This window comes from Ptychodera flava, chromosome 4, assembly GCF_041260155.1.
Source record: "Ptychodera flava strain L36383 chromosome 4, AS_Pfla_20210202, whole genome shotgun sequence".
NCBI lineage: Eukaryota > Metazoa > Hemichordata > Enteropneusta > Ptychoderidae > Ptychodera > Ptychodera flava.
Genome location: NC_091931.1, coordinates 2,764,841 through 2,784,852, shown reverse-complemented (window position 1 = coordinate 2,784,852; position 20,012 = coordinate 2,764,841). Strand labels below are relative to the sequence as shown.

Here is a 20,012-nt window from a genome sequence, read left to right as displayed (position 1 = left end):
TCAGAACTTTTTAGGAAATTGAACTAGGAGTAGGTTTACAGACATGCCACGGGTGACGGGTTAAAATGTGCATACCATTCTGTAAAACAGAACAATCGATTTGGTCTATTTGAGATTTTGTTAAGCCATCGTGTAGTTCGATTAATATCATATCAAGAAATTGTAACTGTGTAACAAATATTTGTAATATCTTTGTGTCGATAAAGTGACTGTTTGTCGTTTCACCAGAGTTTGTCAGATAGTGTGCCTATGTGAATGTTGTATGTAGGGGTCATGGAAAAAAGACACGAATTGTTTGAAAGTTAAGATGTGGGCAACAATTACGATATTTGAATTTCACCTGAAAGTATTATTTAACTTTTCATGGTAGTCTACAGAATAACTGTTCAATATTTTCCCTGGCAGAACTTGCTATATTTCTAATATGTAAGTAATAGGAATTGTTCAGTGGGCCCTATTTACAAGAAGACAAGCCTCAGAATTGCCAAGGCAAGATGTTCATGTGACAGATAATTATACTTTTGTTCAGATTTACAGTTAAATGACTTCAGAGAATGACATCATGCAGGGAATCATTTTTCATTTCCCGGAATATTTTTGAACACCGAAACTGAGTTTTGACGGGATGGGTACACATGAAGATTAAGTGACCCCCCCCCCCCCCTCTGTGCTATATGAAAAATACATTACCCCCTCCCTCCTTTGCGGTTTTCAAATTTAAGGTGACCCCCCCCCCCGGATTTTGCCGGCCCATACCTGGCCGTAATAACTGAACGCTCCCTTACACGATCGCTATATCGCGAGGGTCTTCGATTGACTCTCCAAGCAACGCTCCAAGCACCTGTGGTTAGGGTTAGCGGTCCAAGCTGTATGTAGAGTACTATTCATGTAAGTGGCTCTAGCCGATGAAAATGTCTTAAATATTACAATACAGTACTACTATGGAACTGACGGAAGTAAAATTGTCCGACTCACGTAAATATGATATAATTGGACGAGGATGAAATGTAAGTACCATATTTGCAAGAGTTAAAGGGCCCTAAAGAAAGTCCCCAATTTAGGCCGAAGGTAGATTTTCTGTAACTATTGTCGACCGGGTAGTATTTGGATTACCTTACCACAAGAGAAGCTGGTAAGTATTACATGAAAAAATCGCAATTTTTATTGACAGTTTACGATTCAATCATTTGCACCTTATGTTCTAGAGATAATACCATTATGGTGCATTACAGATGCTATAATGATGTTAGACTTTGAACAAATCTATACGTAAAAACTAACTCAGTGAATGCGATCTTGTAGAGTTAAAAAATGGGTTTCCTGGATTCCCGTCCGCTGACCGGAATGGCGATAACTCCCTCTTCATCGCGGTCAGAAAAATATGACAATTACTGCTTGAAAGCTTTTTTCCATGTAGGCCCATTGCCCAATTACAGAATGCCAAATGGGGCAATAAGGAGTAAAGTGCCTTGCTCAAGGGCACAACATCGTGCTAGAGTCTCGAACTCACCATCCTCCGACAGTGAGTCCGTTACTCTGGACTTACTGGGTCTCGAACTCACCGTCCTCCGACAGTGAGTCCGTTACTCTGGACTTACTGGGTCTTGAACTCACCATCCTCTAATACTGAAACCTGCCCAGTCCGGTACCCTAACCTTCATCCTCGGTGCCTCCTCTCTACAAAGTAATCTCTGCCTCCCTGCCCATTGGAGTGGGAGATTTCTTTAATGCGCACGGTCCTTTCAATACTTTTAAAAATTGCAGTTATCGGTGAAATTTCTTGTACGTAGAGCCAAAAGATATATCAATGTCACGTCATTAGATATTAGAAAAACATTCCCACATTGGACAACTTGAATTCTTTCGTACAGAATGTACAAAACACTGATAACTATACTGCCAATAGGAAAGGAAACCTGGGCACCCTTGTTGAAGAAATCTTTAAAACGAGTTGAACATGTGCAAGCGAATGACCAATAAAAACCTGTACTGAATTCTTTTATATCCAAACTCTCATGTAATCTTATATTATCGATGAATCGAATAACGTGTTTAACTATGGGGGTGAGGTGGAGGAAATCAAGCATGACAAAAAATTTGTGAACACAATAAGTTTATTTTATATACTGATAAATGATTTCGTCATCAGGTAGTCATGAGAAAATATTAAAGATATGGATTTTTCCCTTTCATTGAATCAATTCTACCCGTTGAAAAGTGAAAGAAAGATTTAAATTTTGAGGTTACACAAAAATCAGTATCAATGTTCCATATTTTTGCAACTCACATCAGTGTTGATACACATTGAATTCTAATCGATGTATTCATATTTCAACGACTCTAACGATCGTTGCAAACGTTTGTTGTGTTCTTGTAATTTTATTCTTTTGTGTGCACTTTCTTTATCACCACGATTGATTGTAAATATCGGACAATTTCTGTATGGTCTATGTGTATGGCAATGATATATAAGCTTATATATATATATATATATATATATATATATATATATATATATATATAATTGCCATTTTGTATGCATGTGTGTGTTTGTCTGTGTGCGCTCGCCTGTGTGTCGCTCTGTGTGCCCGTGTGTTTGTGCGTGTCTTTATCTGTGTTTTAGTCTCAAGGAATGGAAATTGACTTCCCTCTAATTGTGTGATAACAAAACGATAACAACCCAGTGAAAGATTCCGTACGCTCACTTGAGTAATTGCCGGTGAGTTAGATACACGCAAATGACTAAATGCCTTAGATTGATTTATCAATACATTGTACATACGAACATAGGATTATATCGCTAATGCGAAAATAATCGATAAAAAGAATGTATCAATGCATTGCAAATAAAAGAGTTAAAATAAACACAATTACTGTACTGAATGTATAGCATGCAAAAGATTATTTCCTTTTCCGTCCTGTTTCCAAACATTACCCGATTGATTTAGACGCCCATTACACTTTATCCTATAAAATCATTGCCGTCACATTGATGTGGTTCAAAAAGTCTGAGAGAAAAACGCGTAGTAATGTACGTCATCAGAGGGGCACTCACATTTCATCGAAGGAGGTTCTATTTTTGCGATGGTGTTTATGTTTTTACTTGTTCAAGACTAGCAAACTTTTCACGTGACATCAGAAAGACAGGTTCTCTATGATCGACTGGTTGTTCACTTGTAGCAGTCCGTCTGGACTAGAATCAAGCATTGAATAGAGCAAACAAACTGTGAAGTTGTCACTCGTTCGGTGAAGTAAATATACATGTATGAGCGATTTTGTTTCGGATTATATCTGAACTAGAAGATAAAATTATTCTAGCATCTTGTTCAGATATAATCCGAAACAAAATCGCTACCAAAAGCTGTAAATTTGATGGATTTTATAGTTTGCTCCTGTTTGTAAAATTGGTTTCTTGTTGTAATCCCTAAATCTTGTTGAAGTAAGTACGTAAAGTCCAACTTGTCAACACGGTTTAGAAGTTTGTAATGTCCTCTGTTAATGCTCACAAGTGTGTTTTAGGTCCGTGGCCGTTTTAGTTCCGTCTAAAATTAAACTGACAAATACAACACCATGAATTGTACATGCGTTGAGTTGCGAGACCATTTCTTTGAATTTTAAAATAAATGCCTTGAGTTGCAGGGACCAATTCTTTGAAATTTCAAATCAATGCGTTGAGTTGCAAGGACCAATTCTTTGAATTTTAAAATCAATGCATTGAGTTGCAGGGACCAATTCTTTGAAATTTTTTTTAATGCGTTGAGTTGCAGGGACCAATTCTTTGAAATTTTTTTTAATGCGTTGAGTTGCAGGGACCAATTCTTTGAAATTTAAAATCAATGTATTGAGTTGCAGGGACCAATTCTTTGAATTTTAAAATCAATGCATTGAGTTGCAGGGACCAATTCTTTGAAATTTCAAATAAATGCGTTGAGCTGCAGGGACCAATTCTTTGAATTTTAAAATCAATGCATTGAGTTGCAGGGACCAATTCTTTGAATTTTAAAATAAATGCGTTGAGCGCAGGGACCAATTCTTTGAATTTTAAATCAATGCATTGAGTTGCAGGGACCAATTCTTTGAATTTTAAAATAAATGCGTTGAGCTGCAAGGACCAATTCTTTGAATTTTAAAATCAATGCATTGAGTTGCAGGGACCAATTCTTTGAAATTTAAAATCAATGCATTGAGTTGCAGGGACCAATTCTTTGAAATTTCAAATCAATGCGTTGAGTTGCAGGGACCAATTCTTTGAATTTTAAAATCAATGCGTTGAGTTGCAGGGACCAATTCTTTGAATTTTAAAATCAATGCATTGAGTTGCAGGACCAATTCTTTGAATTTTAAAATCAATGCATTGAGTTGCAGGGACCAATTCTTTGAAATTTCAAATCAATGTATTGAGTTGCAGGGACCAATTCTTTGAAATTTCAAATCAATGCATTGAGTTGCAGGGACCAATTCTTTGAATTTTAAAATCAATGCATTGAGTTGCAGGGACCAATTCTTTGAAATTTTTTTTAATGCGTTGAGTTGCAGGGACCAATTCTTTGAAATTTAAAATCAATGCGTTGAGTTGCAGGGACCAATTCTTTGAAATTTAAAATACTGTGTTGAAGAATAAGAAGCAGTACATAGTCAGTATGGTCTGCTATCATGATTTACTCTTATACATATTTAAAATCTGTCCTGTGGCAACACGGAAGAATAAAAATTATGCTGGCGCCCTCTTTGTTCACCTTTCAAGTTAACTCAGATAGGATAATCATTCCCCCTAGACCTTTTCTCCCCATAATTCATGCCCCCTTGACCTGTCTTCCTTGAACAAACAGCCAGCTTTATAACCGTCCTCTATGGAAAGCCGTCACTGTCTTAGGGAGGTGTTTCCAACTCAATAATGTGCATTGGCATCATTATTATACCATTAACATTATGATGATGTTCATTTACTCTATCGTGATGCCGATTTACATAATAGTGATGACCATTTACATCTTGATGATGTCCATTTACATTATGATGATGTCCATTTACATTATGATGATACCCATTTACATTATGATGATGTCCATTTTCATTATGATGATACCCATTTACATTATGATGATACCCATTTACATTATGATGATGTCCATTTACATTATAATGATGGTAATTAACATTTTGATGATGTCCATTTATATTATGATGATGTCCATTTACATTATGATGATGTTCATTTACATTATGATGATGGGCATTTACGTTATGGTGATGTCCATTTACATTATGATGATACCAATTTACATTATGATGATGTCCATTTACATTATGATGATGTCCATTTACATTATAATGATGGTAATTAACATTTTGATGATGTCCATTTATATTATGATGATGTCCATTTACATTATGATGATGTTCATTTACATTATGATGATACCCATTTACATTATTGTGATGGGCATTTACATTTTGATGATGTCCATTTACACCATGATGATGTCCATTTATATCATGATGATGTCCATTTACATTATAATGATGGTCATTTACATTTTGATGATGTCCATTTACATTTTGATGATGTCCATTTATATCATGATGATGTCCATTTACATTATAATGATGTTCATTTACATTATGATGATGTCCATTTACATTATGATAATGTCCATTTACATTATGATGATGTTCATTTACATGATGATGATAATCATTTCCATATGATGATGCTCATTAACTTTATGGTGATACCCTTTTATATCATGATTTTACCCATTAACATCATGATGATGGGCATTTACATCATGATGATATCCATTTACATCGTGGTGATGGGCATTTACATTATGATGATACCCATTTACATCGTGGTGATGGGCATTTACATTATGATGATACCCGTTTACATTATAATGATGCCCATTTAAATTATGACGATGCCTATTTACATTATGATGATGCTCATTAACTTTATAGTGATGGCTATTTGCATACCATGATAATTATTGACATAATGTTTATTCTAAATTTCAATCTAAAGGAAAATGAGGGCAACTCCACACATCGGCCCTACCAAGTTTGTTTAATATTACGATATGGTGAATAAAAGGATCATTGCATTTATTTTGTGTTGAATACATGGCGAGAAATCGGTGAATCGATAGTGCTTTGTGATCTGGGTCCCCAGTAAACCGGTTTGTTGATTGAGTGATTCGTCTTAACGGTGTTTCGGAACCAAAAATGGGGTTCCTTCATCAGTCGCTCTCTTGTTTTGTATCCCCTCCGCTTGGTTGTGTGATGAAGTCATCTTCGTCCTCGAGGAGAAGCCAGATTCGTTATTGAGAGAGTTAGCCACTATTGACTGACTCTATAGTGAGCGATCGGGTGTGTGGTGTCATATTATAATTAACATGACCCAGCATCGACCGGAATTCCTGGACGCTCATAAGGATTTTTGTTTTAGGGCATATTTTGAGCGTTGCTAGTGCTCGTTATGTTAACAGTAAATGTTGTACGATTAGTTTGTTTTAGACAATTAAATCGATCATCCGAACTTTTGGTTTTGTGTCAATTTTTCATGGACTTGGTAATAGATTTCGGGTCAATATTGGTGCCTGCTTTCCGGTGTTTGAAAAGCATGTTGTGAAAGGCTGTTTCGAGAAATAAATCTTATTTCTCTGTGTTTAGCCATTCCCAGGTTTCATGGTTTCGTTAACAATATGTGCTGTAAACGGCCTTTGAAATCGGTTTGGTCTGAGGAGAGTATTGGTTTATTTAATTCATGCCGCCAACTTTGATTACTTTAATATGGCAGCTTTATCAGCTTTTGATTTTCTTTGCCAGATGCTGTTTTTTGTATTGATCAGCAATCTTTTTAGCTTGGTTGATTGCAGTACCAATTCGATGACAGATTGCATCTTGGTTTTATACGATAAGTTGTGGCATAAAATGGAGACACAAAAAAAACAGATTCCCCGTTGTTAAAACCGCTATCGTGAAACCTTTTAACTGTTTGAGCGATATGGGCAAAGTGTGTTTGAATTAACTCACCGGACTTTTCGGTTGTCGTTCCGGATATCGACGGAATGCTTACTCCTTCACATGTTGGTCAAAGTTACATAACGAGCTATGATTTTGTAAGAAGGATTTGTTTTAGATGCTCGTTTTATAGACCATGAGGAGTGTCGTTAGAAAACGACTCGAGGGTTGATCCCAGAAGTAAGCTCAGCTGCAGTAATTTCAGTTCACTCTCCTGTGTTGATAGAGTCATCCCTTATGTGCTCAGTTTAAGCGAGTAGGCCGTACATACGGAGACATCGCTATCTGTGCTCGTCTCAAACTGTTTGAGCTTGTTCTATTTGTAGCAAGGGAGGATGTGATTACTGGTTTGAGTATATTTATATTACGTCAACGTCAAAGTGGACCGTTATCTGATAGGTTAATTGGTTTCAGGAACTAAACTTTGATGAAGTTTATTTTGTCCCAATGGTTTCCGTGTAAGAGCCATGGTTAAAATATGAATATATTTTTACACAAAGATAATGGTTGAAATGATCCGTGTATTTGCTGTGTTTTTTTTTACTACGTTACATATGAGGTAGTCGATGGATACCCCGGAGGGTAGTCTCGTGTTTGCTAGCCCTCGACTTAGATCACAAACGATCTTTTCATAAAATGGAGTGTCCGTGCTTGTAAAGTTACCTAAGAAAGCAATCAATAGTGACAATGACGCTATTTCCAGGGCGTCGGCCGGAGGGCTAGCGCCTACTACTAATGTTGGGGGCTTTTGGCGGAAATCGGCTCATAGCCAGTCAACATGGGAATAAAGTTGTTGACCTTGACCCCCAACACTTGTGTCTGTCTGTATGTTATCAGTATAGGCATAGGCAACAATAATACTTGTTTTATTGTAGTTTAAATGGGCCGGGTTCGAGGCTGTGAGTGGGACGGTCTACGGACGAGGCTACCTAATAGTTAATCAGAACTGGCTTCAACCCCAGAGCGTTCCCCACCCTCCCTCCCTACCCTAATAGCTTGCAATTGATTGATTTTTTTCTCTCTCTCTCTTCTCTTTCCTTTCGGCTTTGTCATCTTTAGAGTATGTATCTTATTACGCGTAGAGTGGAGTCAATGTCATTGTCGCTAATAAATGAGTCCATCACTCCACAGGCTCTTGAGTCAATGCAGGCGAACCGCTAGCCGCCACTGATACAATAAAAATCAAAAGGTGTGTAACAGCGGCAGCCATGCACGGAGCCCGAGTAAATTTCAACAGACGGTTTCGCCCTCTTTTATCTCAAATACAACTTGCTTATTGGGGTCGATCGATGCTCCAGTTCATCAACTTCATGAAAAATCACACCAATATCCAAAATCTCTCTGTTAAGTCCATGAAAAAGCTGTGTTTTCGGAGCAGTGTCAGCTAGGAAACGCTGTTATCATACATGACCCACATTGACTGGGGTCAATGGTCATGACCCACAAGGGGAAGCTTGTGATTGGATGACGGTTTTACGAACGTAATTTCAAAATATCGGTTAACTTTCACTTGTCCGCACCACAAGCTTCGCTATGGCAGCGTATTCATACTGGTAAGTAAGATTTACAGTTTTCCTCATTAATGTTTTCACTTCTTATCTTACTTTGAATGAAATTTTCTTTAACATTCCTGACTTGTTGCCATACCTAACAGGGGGTTTGCACCTAGTGCAAGTCGGAGTGGAAGCATATATTGTACAGGCTACTGCTATAGTATTTTGTTTTCGTTTTGATCATGTGTAGTACAATGTGAAACAAGCGAAATTCGTGCAAGCTCTAAGAAACATTATTTTCTCTACGCGAGGACTACTTTAGTTCGTCGTACCCTCGAATTAAACTTGCCGATTCTCTTATTAGATAAAATTATTTACATGGTTTACAGAAATCTTTGTGACGGCGTCAGATATAATGTGGAATACTACATTTCGTTCGTATCAGGAACTCATAGCAAGAACTTCTTGTACTGTTGCAAATACGAAGTATTCTTAGGTCAAACAAAAAATATTGTGCTGTTCTGATAGCCCGACCTACTCTATTTTTTATCTGCCGACCCTAATTTTTTTGGAGCTACGTAAACAAGGAACTAAAAAGAAAACAAAGAAAAATCCGTAAAATCACACGTTCGATACTTGGCATTTGATTTTTGCTTGAAAGAGGGTGTCTTATGTTTTTCCTTTATATACCTATATGGTACATTGTGATCTGGAAATGTTATGGCCAGTGTTTGAGCGCCCTGAACCCCTGAACAATGCATATTTAAAAATAAAAATATTTTGTAAAAAGAAAATAAAATCCTGCCGACGTACCTACCTTATTTTTAAAACCATGTTATCTGAACAGAACAGCACAATTTATTTTCTTTTTTTTGGCCTCAAAGATAATTGCCAATTTACAGTGATACTCTACGAGGTTGCTTGTCAAAATTCGCGGAAATCATTAGAAAATCTATAAAAAAAAATACTATTAGTAATTATGACCACGTGTAAAAGTGTCATTCGACGTTACAAACTACTGCTCCACACGCACGCAACGTCTGGTTATCACATGACAACAGCGTGCGGAATTCACGCTAACCCGATGGTCGGAGACCAGCAGTTTCCATGCCGGACGTACCAGTAACTCTTGAAATATGTCCTGCTGTTCCTAAAGACGGGCCAGTAGCTTTTCCTATTGTACAGAAGTTTACCAGAATGTTTTGCTAAGCTAAATACCTGACAAAATTATTCAAAGATACGGTACCGCATCAAAGCGAAAGACGTTACATGTGTTAGGGTGGAGATCTCGTCGTGATCATAAAAGAATAATTAGCGTATCGATCGAGTTGCATGTGTCGAGGTAAACTGGATTTCGATGACACTTCAACATTATATGATATCGGATATTTGCAGCTACTGGGCAACACAATATCGAAATTAGAATTGTTGGTCAGATCATAGACCCTTGACTAAAACTAAGGTCAGATTTATAAGATGGTGAACCTCCATATATATTGGATATTTACCCACCTTTTAGACAAGTCTAATAATCGTATAATTAAGTCGGACTATCGAAGTCGGGCCTGGCTAGACCGCTGGGCCAAATCTGTAAGGTTTTGATCTCCCAGATATACATCGATTATTTACCCCGATTTGACAAGTATAGTATCGAAGTTGATGCCGCAATGATGAAGTCGGGCTTGGCAAGATCTGTGAGGTGGCAATGCAAATCTCCAACATATATATCGGACGTTTGTCCCGAAATCGCCGATAAACATCGGTGATTTTAAATAGACCACACGTGCCCGAGACACGAGATGAGTCATTCTGGTGACGATATTGGGGTCCCAATCGCCGATAAATATCGAGTAAACATCTTTGATTTCACAGTCATTCCAGAATTGCCTAGCTATAGAGAGTCCTAAAATCGCCGATATGTATCAGCCTGGGGTAAAATATAGGCAATTTCTCAAACCCGTCGTGCAGCGACAAGAGGCAAGTCATTCTTGTATTGTCTAGTATCGATTTTAGACCAGATATATAGATCGTTACGATGACGGATACATGTCGGACGTCAAACGCCGATAGTAAAAAGTAAATGTCCGATATTTAAACATTGTGCATGGTACCGTCTTCATTGACCTTGATGGCCATTTGCCTCAAGTTGGTCACTGTAAAGATTACGCTTACATTTTAAATTTGTGATTTGTCTTTAACGTGGGTTTGGACATTTCAGTATTATTTCTCTTTATCAGTTGACCTAATTTTTTGTATTTCCTTCATTGACTTTAATGATGAGTCCCTCAAAAGGGAGAAGTCAGAATCGTGAGTCAAGTGTTGTATTGACTCCATTTGTGTGTGATCCGGCGTTTGTGCTGCCAAAACTTACCCATCCCTGATCGGAGTTCTGGATGCTTAGCATTTCTGTGTTGGGACGTGTTTCAAGCCCACGCTTGTGCTCTTTTTCTCAATGTTAGAAATATTTGTTGTGAAAGGCTATTTTAGGAAATGAAAACGTTTATGTGTAGTGCTTAACTTTTACTGATTTCATGTTTTCAACACTGAGATCAGTTGCCCCAACTTTCGGTTTTGATAGTCATCTTCATTTGAAGAATTAAAAAAGAATAAAAGAATTAAAAGGCATAAAAAAACAGTTTGATGTTAGGATTTTGAAGTGGTGTCTTTATTTATTTTTCAATCCCATCATATTCTTTGCCCCTAGACTGAGCGCAGGTATATATCTCCACTATATTTGGATTTGACCTGATGATCGGACCAGTTGATTTCCTTCAGGGCCAGTGATTTTTTAAAGTTACTGGCCCGCTGGGCCAGTAGAGATTTTGCATGAGTTTCGCACACTGCATGACAAAGACGTTACGGATACTGATCGAACGTAATTACGTGTAACTAAATCTCTCGAGTGTAGCACCCCCTGAAACGGATGACGTACCCTTAAAAGTAACAACCAATCAGAACATTTCGTGATAGGTCAATGTGGGTCATGTATGATAACAGCGTTTCCTAGCTGACACTGCTCCGAAAACACAGCTTTTTCATGGACTTAACAGAGAGATTTTGGATATTGGTGTGATTTTTCATGAAGTTGATGAACTGGAGCATCGATCGACCCCAATAAGCAAGTTGTATTTGAGATAAAAGAGGGCGAAACCGTCTGTTGAAATTTACTCGGGCTCCGTGCATGGCTGCCGCTGTTACACACCTTTTGATTTTTATTGTATCAGTGGCGGCTAGCGGTTCGCCTGCATTGACTCAAGAGCCTGTGCATCACTCCATGTAGTCTTCGGACCGCCATATCTCCTTCTCCGATTGCGGTTTTTCTCTGTCACAGTGAAACAGGACCTGCGTCTGTTGTTGGAATCTTGGCGTAAGTGTTTGCAGAGATAACTCTCTCAAGATACTATCCATTCTTACTGGATACTGTGTTGAGTATTACTCTCGATCTCCGACAAAAGTTTCAGCTAGTTTAAACGAATGCGCATGTCTAAGATTTCGCATGGGGTTCTGGGAAATTTGACCATCATAACGAAGTAAATGGCCCACATAACGAAGTAAATGGCCCACATAACGAAGTAAATGGCCCACATAACGAAGTAAATGGCCCCCATAACGATGTGATAGAGCATCACCACAAATTGTACGGACTCATCATAAAGTTATGAGCACTATTTGTAAATAAGTATCATCATGACACAAATATGGATCATCATGATATAAATGGACATCACAAACATGTGAATGGCCGTCATCATAATGTAAATGGACATCAACACTATGTAAATGCCCATAATCATAACGTCATTCGGTATCATCAAGATGAAAATGGACAGCATTACAATGTAAATGGACATCATCATAATGTAAATGGTATCATGATAATGTAAATGCCCATCATCACGATGTAAATAGACATCATCATAATGTGAATGCACATCATTATAATGCAAATGGGCATCATCATAATGTAAATGGACATCATCATGATATAAATGGACATCATCATGATATAAATGGACATCACCATGATATAAATGGACATCATCATTATGTAAATGGACATCATCATTATGTAAATGGACATCATCATAATGTGAATGCACATCATTATAATGCAAATGGGCATCATCATAATGTAAATGGACTTCATCATGATATAAATGGACATCATCATGATATAAATGGACATCACCATGATATAAATGGACATCATCATTATGTAAATGGACATCATCATAAGGTAAATGGACATCATCATGATATAAATGGACATCACCATGATATAAATGGGCATCATCATTATGTAAATGGCATCATCATAATGTAAATGGACATCATCATCATGTAAATGGACATCATTATAATGTACAAGGGTGTCATCATAATGTAATTGCCCATCATCATTACGTAAATGCCCATCATTATGATGTAAATGGACATCATCATTATGTAAATGCCCATCACAATGATATAAATGGGCATCATCATAATGTAAATGGACATCATCATAATGTTAAAGAGTATCAGCATAATGTAAATGGACATCATCACGATGTGAATGGACATCATCATAATGTAAATGGACATCATCACGATGTAAATGGACATCGCTATTGTGTAAATCGGCATCACAATAGAGTAAATGAACATCATCATAATGTTAATGGTATAATCATATTGCCAATGCACATTGTTGGGTTGGAAACAGCTGCCTAAGCCAGTGACGGCTTTCCATAGTCCTCCCTTCGACTCATGAACTTGCTGACATCGCATGCTGTGTTCACTGTCTACAGTCTACATCCAAGAGCGGTCCTTAAGTCAAATCATTGCGACACCGTAAAAGAAACGATTTTTAGAAAAGTTTTTATTTCACTGTGAAGCGAAATAAATTTGTCCTCTTGCTGATTTGAATAAAAGAAATCTATCAATGTATCAAATTACATTGAGCAGATACAGAATAAAGGTCTGCTTAAGATGTAAAAGTCCCCTGTCAAAATGTCTGGACGTGTGAAGACGTGAGTGATATATCCACATGACTTTGTTTGATGTGTTGCAGGTTGACAATGCATTTGATTGCACGTATACTCATCTATAGCATACACGTATAACACATACATCAGCTGTAGTCATAAACGTGATTGCTCAAATCAGAAAATGATTGATAATAAGACCACAAAGGAAGACTGCATAAGCTTATAGGCTTGTCTTCCCATTTCTCTATCAAGGTTGCCGACAAGATACTATATCAGTAAATGTTTCTATCTGCTTTATATAGCGCCATCTACCGAGAAAATTATTGCACTAGTACTGTTTCAAGAGGACGAAGCAGGGCGAGCAATTGAATCTTATGCGTGATACATACTTCAGTTCAATGATGGATTTCACTGTATTTCCAGATAACCCTCTGCTTCTTGTTTCTTTCTTTCCTTCAAATTCATATGCCAAGTAAGAACTGCAACGAAACCTGAGCTAAATAGCACTAGACAAGCCCCAAATATCTCCCATAATGTTGGCACTCGATCCACAATAATGTATTCTAAGAAATAGGCTGCTACAACTTCGACATTGAATAGCAAAGTAGCAGTAGAAGCTGCTTGCAGTTGTAAACATCGGTAAGACGCCCATTGCGCAAAAGCAGTTGATATTGCAACGCCGACAAATCGACCTATCGTCTCAGAATCCATGTCCCAATCAACTTCGCCGAACAGATACATTGCAATCAGTGATATAAAAGATGCAATTATAGCGTCATAGAACAATGATGTCAGTACATGTACACGTTCTTCTAAACCACGTGCAACAACGTAGGCTATAGCGAATCCTACTGCACTTGCCACAGCCATGATGTTCCCAAGAAGAATTCTTCTACTCTCTTCCTCAACGTCATCGTCATCGCCATCATGGTCGTCTCCGTTTCCATCCCCGAAAATGAATGTTGGCTGGGTAATCATTAACACACCACTGACATTCAAGACGATAGTGATGCCATCTTTAAGACGTAGCATCTCTCGCAAGGCAACACATGCAAAAATGGCCGTGAATACCGGTAAAAGACCGTTTGTAATTGCTGTGACATTACCTGTTGAGATCAGTGTCAAGGCCACTACATCTCCCACCATACCCAACGTATAGCCGATACCTTTGCCTACGATCAAACCAAAATCTTTTACACTTTCCAACTTCAGCTTGACACGGTAAAATAACATTGGCGGCACCACTACCAATCCGATAGCAAAGACGCTTATGAAGTTGATTTGTAAAGCCGGTACATCGTATCCAATCAGATGAATAAATATAGAACATGTTGCGAAGGAAAGTCCAGATAATAATCCCAAAGCTACGCCGTAACCAGATAACATAATCCGTTTCGTAGAATCCCAGCATGTATCTTTGCTATCTTGGCTGCCATGGTCACCACTAATCACACCATTTGTTGCAGGAGAAACTCCATCCAACAGTTGACGCTTGTCTCCTTTCATTTCGTGTCAATAAATAAACTGATAAACGGAGAAAAAAAGAATGGCATAAACAAGGTAACTTTGGAAGTAAAGGACAAGTTCACTTATGGCCTTAATGATAAATTTGAATTCTCTTTCAGTCGAATTTCACAACATTTTAAAAATATCGTGTTTAAAGCGCACAATTTCACCTACCAGTTTCCTTGGGTCAAGTAAATGTTGTTAAAAAGGTATTGGCAGAGCTGAGCAGAAGCCAAGTACGTCTTTCAGTGGCAAATGACATCGGCAGAAATGACTTGAACATTAATTAAGAGAGTTGTCAATGAAAAAGAAGCAGCATATTGAAAGATTGTCAATATATATTTTGAATAAAAATAGAACTGAAACCCGTCTTTTTCTACTGAGGATGGCAGTATTCTAAAAATATTGAACAGATGGCGCCTATCAAGTTGGTGTGCATGATAGTATAATTTTATTATAATAAATTCATTTCAAACATTGTCAATAATTCCAAAACACGCTGATGGTATTACATGTTGACCACACTCTACCAGTCTAGGGTGTACTCTTGTGTCCTTGCTTTAAGGTTTGTACAAGTCATCAATGATTGGCTGACCCTGACGTTGCTCGACACCAACATGTGCAATGCCTATTTCTTGACAGCAGTGAAAATAGCTGTAGTCGGTCATGCGCGTTTGGACTCGTTGTCTACCGCCGATGGCATTTACGTTGCCACGTATCCCCTGTGAAAAATAAACTACAAAATTCAAAAACTGAAATGTTTTTAAATTGAATAGCCGATGGACGACAAGGAAAGCCATTGAAAGGCTATTTCATGTCACGGGAGACGTCATCAGACAGACCCATCAACTTGTAACCAAGTTACAAGTCAGCGAATAGTCAATTAAGCTGAGATACACGATTTGCTTACAGTGCTTGATCACGATAATATTTTGTTTCCTCGTCATCAAATTAAAAAGGAAATTTAAAGTTCATAAATTAATAAGACAGTCAAGTAATCTATTTGGGTATACGTCATTTAATCTTCTTTCTGAAAGGAAAATAACCAAATTGATGGTCTCAGTAATTAAATACTCAAACTAATATTTCACAGTCGTTCCCTATGTTGTTCCAAGGTTTTATGAAAACTCGGAGTGAAAATTTGTAAAACCGATTGAAATAGTATGGATTTAGACTGTGCACAAGAGACATACTATTATTTCCAATAATGGAAGATATAAATTATAAAACTACGCAAAAATAAAACTGTCGCTAATAAACCAACCACAAACATTATGATAAATAATGATAACTAGACTGCCAACACCTATTGAAATATTTTTCGTGTGAGACGAAAAGTCCACAGTTATACTTTTGGTCTGATTTGACCCTCAAAATGCCACAATATATAAATATTCAGCAGATGTGGTCCTCAGGAACGCTAAAAAATGTAAGAACTGTAAAGGATAGGCTAAAAATAGAGACTGGTAACAAACATATTATGTTACCATCATCGATATTTACTTTCCGGTACAGTCTTCCTGTCCTGCCGGCATATTATTTTGAATAACTACCCGTAAATGTCTGTTTACCATATGGAAGTTTCCAAAAATACATTAATGTACTCATCGCTTTTCATGTTGAATTATCTCCTCTATACCTCGACTCAAAAGGAACGCGTCAAGACCTCCGAAGTAGTTACTGTTCGTCAAAATTTCACAAATGCATTTATGGTGCACATGGTTCAAGATACAAAGAATCTTCTCAAACTGGAATGAGACCGTTTTAACAAACAAGGTAAACTTTAAGGTCAGTTTCATCGAGACTTTGGATGGAAGTAAGCGGTGTTATGATATGCATGAAGAGCGTGTTGCGAACGTCCGTTAACAGAGACATGATTTCTGATAAGTTGACGAATAAATATTACAACTTCGCTAAATTGTTCAAAAATTGATATTCAATATTTAGTAAAGAGTATTATTCAGGTTCAGTAGCATGCTGGCAGTCAAACTCACGGAAGTCTTGAATACAATTGTGGCAAATAGCAGAGTCATTTCATATTTCATATGGGTGTGCATCATCGTCAGCTGTTAAAGACACACCTTCCAATCAGAGTTGATAAGCGGCGGTGGGGAGCAAGTTGAACTTGGGGTGACTGACGTCATAAACGACGATAGCCGTGGCTACTAAAGTATAAAGTTAACATTTCCTAGGTGTAATTGCACAACATTTTCTTTGCCGGTCCAAAAATTAGTGTTTTGTTTAGATTCGACATCATAAATGTTGTATCAACGGGCAGTGTCGTCATTTGGCTTGCAATAGAAGCTCTGATCAGTGGAATAATATCAGTAGCATAACCATCCATGAAACCTGCTGAAATATTATTTTAAACTTGATTATATTTAATTCATGTGTATCACTGTGCAGTAACTTCGCAGATTTGTGCTCCGAAATCTAACCTGGGTGGAAATTAGTATTTCTGAAGAAAGGGATATGTCTAGTAAAAATACATGTACGTATCCACCGTATCTATCCATGCATTCAGAGATTATATGACTCCATGATTAAAAGACAGTATAACAAGTTAGAAAAATCTGACAGTCACAGTGTGCATATGTGCATTGCCTTAGAATATCTAGCAATATTCCTGAACAATTTTAGCTTTTTCACTGCATTAAAAATGGCTTTTCCAGAATACAGCGTTAAAGTTTCTGAGGACAATCTTTTATATTGATTTTTGTTCACATTCAGGGATATTTCCCTTGAAATTCAGACAATCACAATTTACTCCTGGGTCGTCAACTTTGACAATAAAGTACTTAATAGATTTGCTGTTGTCTATTAATGAATCTACTTGCGTCGTCAGCTTTCAAAGGATGATATTTACGAATTTCTCACGATTCAACAGTTGATCATATCCCTGAAAATCGTTGCGTTTGTTAAAATCGTTTAAAAGTCCTTGGTTGTGTTTGCTACGAAAGACCTTGCACTGTACCACTTCAAACGTTTTCTATCTTACAAACGATGGTAGTCTCGTTGATAAGTCAGTTTATTGATCAAGTTTGGCCAAGGACACTCACTGTGGTTATGTCAGGTTGTCTTGTTTACTTATCATATTTCCTTATTCAAGACGATCAATTTCTGATGGTGTTAACGCCCATAAAATACTCATGAAATTAGATTTTACTGATTATAGACCTTAAAACGATGTCAATATTCACAAAAATGTGGGTAATTCCGTTTATATTCCCTTTGATTACGCCATTTCAACTCAAGCACGTTTTTTCATGAACTGACGACGCTTCGTGTAATTTTTGATAATATTTCTTTTTTTCTTAAAAATGATGTGAATCTTTTATCATTGGATGTTTTAATGTTTTCACCGTGTTCTCGTACTTTTGTAGAAACGTCTTTGTAGCTACGTAAAGATGAATTGCGTGACGTAATAATTTAGTTGTGCACTTTAAGCTGCCATATACATGTATAATGTTCCAAATAAACAGTATTGTGATGGTCACGTGATCAAAATAGCAGTTAAACATGTTATTATCTGAGAATTTTGGTTTGCATTCAATTAAATAGCACCAGTATGAACTAAAATTATCCAGAAAATACTCTTCAGCGAGTTTAGAAACCTCTACTATAAGCTTACACTCCGGTTGTCTCTAGGCTACCACACACCCGCCTGAATCTCCATGCTACCAACACACCCGTTGAAGCTCTTTATCCATCAGACAACGGTCTTTGCATTCAAACATCACACAATGCTATCCAGGCGTTGGAATCAATGTGAATTCATGCTTTCTACGACAATTTCCTGTTTCAGGTGTCAGTTGATTTCATGACAATGCTTGTAAAAGATTACAAGGTATTGTTTGACAAATGTTGGAAATGACTCTCCGCCACTTCGAGCGATCTGATTTTTGAAATTATTCGCTTCCAAGGCACTTTGACTCACGATAATTGGGCTTGAATCATTGCTTTGTGAATGACCCCTGTCTGTATACACAGATATTTATGACTGGATGGGGTTATTATTGCTACCATTCTCAATGACAATTATTTTCAAAATTCTAGAAGTGATCACATGTTTTCATGTCTTCCCGCGACCTAGAACGCGTAACGAAGAAAGCCAACTTAACATGTGCGGATTGAGGCCATGATACGGTTTTGTTCTCGTATTAACGAGGAATTATTATATTGAACTTGAATTAAATATTGTTACGTGGGCCGTTTTACCCCACACTCATGACCTGTGTTTAATTAGTCTAGAACATTTTCAAGGTCACTGTCCTTCACGACCTCAGAACCTTGAATTCAATTAGTCATGTTTGGAATGTTCTGAGAATTTAATTAGTCGTGTAAGGGAGATAATTTTAGAACAGTAATTAGCATATTGATTAAAGTTCTAGATTGTTCTTATATGCTCTTAACCACATGAGTATAAATAGGGGATCAGCACAGCTTGCAGTCAGACATTTTGGGATCGTGTCTATTGCGTGTTACCTCAAGTCTTTGGAAACTCCAGCAGTATTAATTTCAAGACTTTTCAAGACCTTCACTGCCACGCTGGATTTTACTGTGGACTTTGTGCAACCTCAAGCCTGCAAGCAAGCCAAAGAAGTACATTGGTCTGCCTCACTCTCTGACTTTTGAGCTTTGCCGTCCCAGCTGAGATAAGTAACCTGTACACTTTTAAAGTTTGTATTCTATCCCTTGACTTAACGATTGGTTTTGGTTTTTGGTAATAAATGTCGTTTTATACGGAAACTGCTGAGTTCAACTGTTGTCCGTTTTCTCACACGTAACAATATGCATTGAAGTGATTTTACATAAACTCAATTAGAGGATCTGTTCGTGTCTGACTTTTTCCTTAACAGTTGCCAAGCTTGGAAACGTCTCCTTCTAAATCTGATTGTTGACCTCTAAGATAGCCAGGCACCGCAATGACTAATCAGAGTGAATATAGTACCACACGAAAATGTGACCCAGACATATATGACAGAATCTATGACTGAAAGATTGATTGATTATGGCAATA

General features: G+C 37.4%; 2 protein-coding genes across 5 annotated transcripts in view; one reads left to right on the top strand and one right to left on the bottom strand.

Moving 5' to 3' along the window:
* Positions 1–13,359: 13,359 nt before the first annotated feature.
* The window catches only part of LOC139130673 (solute carrier family 35 member G1-like), a 59,494-nt gene continuing 52,841 nt past the window's right edge, over positions 13,360–20,012 (bottom strand). For 2 of the 3 annotated variants that reach the window (XM_070696423.1, XM_070696422.1), the window contains exon 2: positions 13,360–15,010. In XM_070696423.1, the coding sequence (XP_070552524.1) occupies positions 14,999–15,010 (12 nt within the window). In that variant the 3' untranslated portion in view covers positions 13,360–14,998. Of the gene's footprint in view, positions 15,011–15,166; positions 15,317–20,012 lie in introns of those variants that run through there. The other variant, XM_070696421.1, reaches the window with a different exon arrangement.
* LOC139130671 (aromatic-L-amino-acid decarboxylase-like) overlaps positions 16,504–20,012 on the top strand; it is a 38,539-nt gene continuing 35,030 nt past the window's right edge. The window contains exon 1 of one of the 2 annotated variants that reach the window (XM_070696418.1): positions 16,504–16,768. The gene's annotated coding sequence lies outside the window, so the exon portion shown is untranslated. Of the gene's footprint in view, positions 16,781–20,012 lie in introns of both variants that reach the window. The other variant, XM_070696419.1, reaches the window with a different exon arrangement.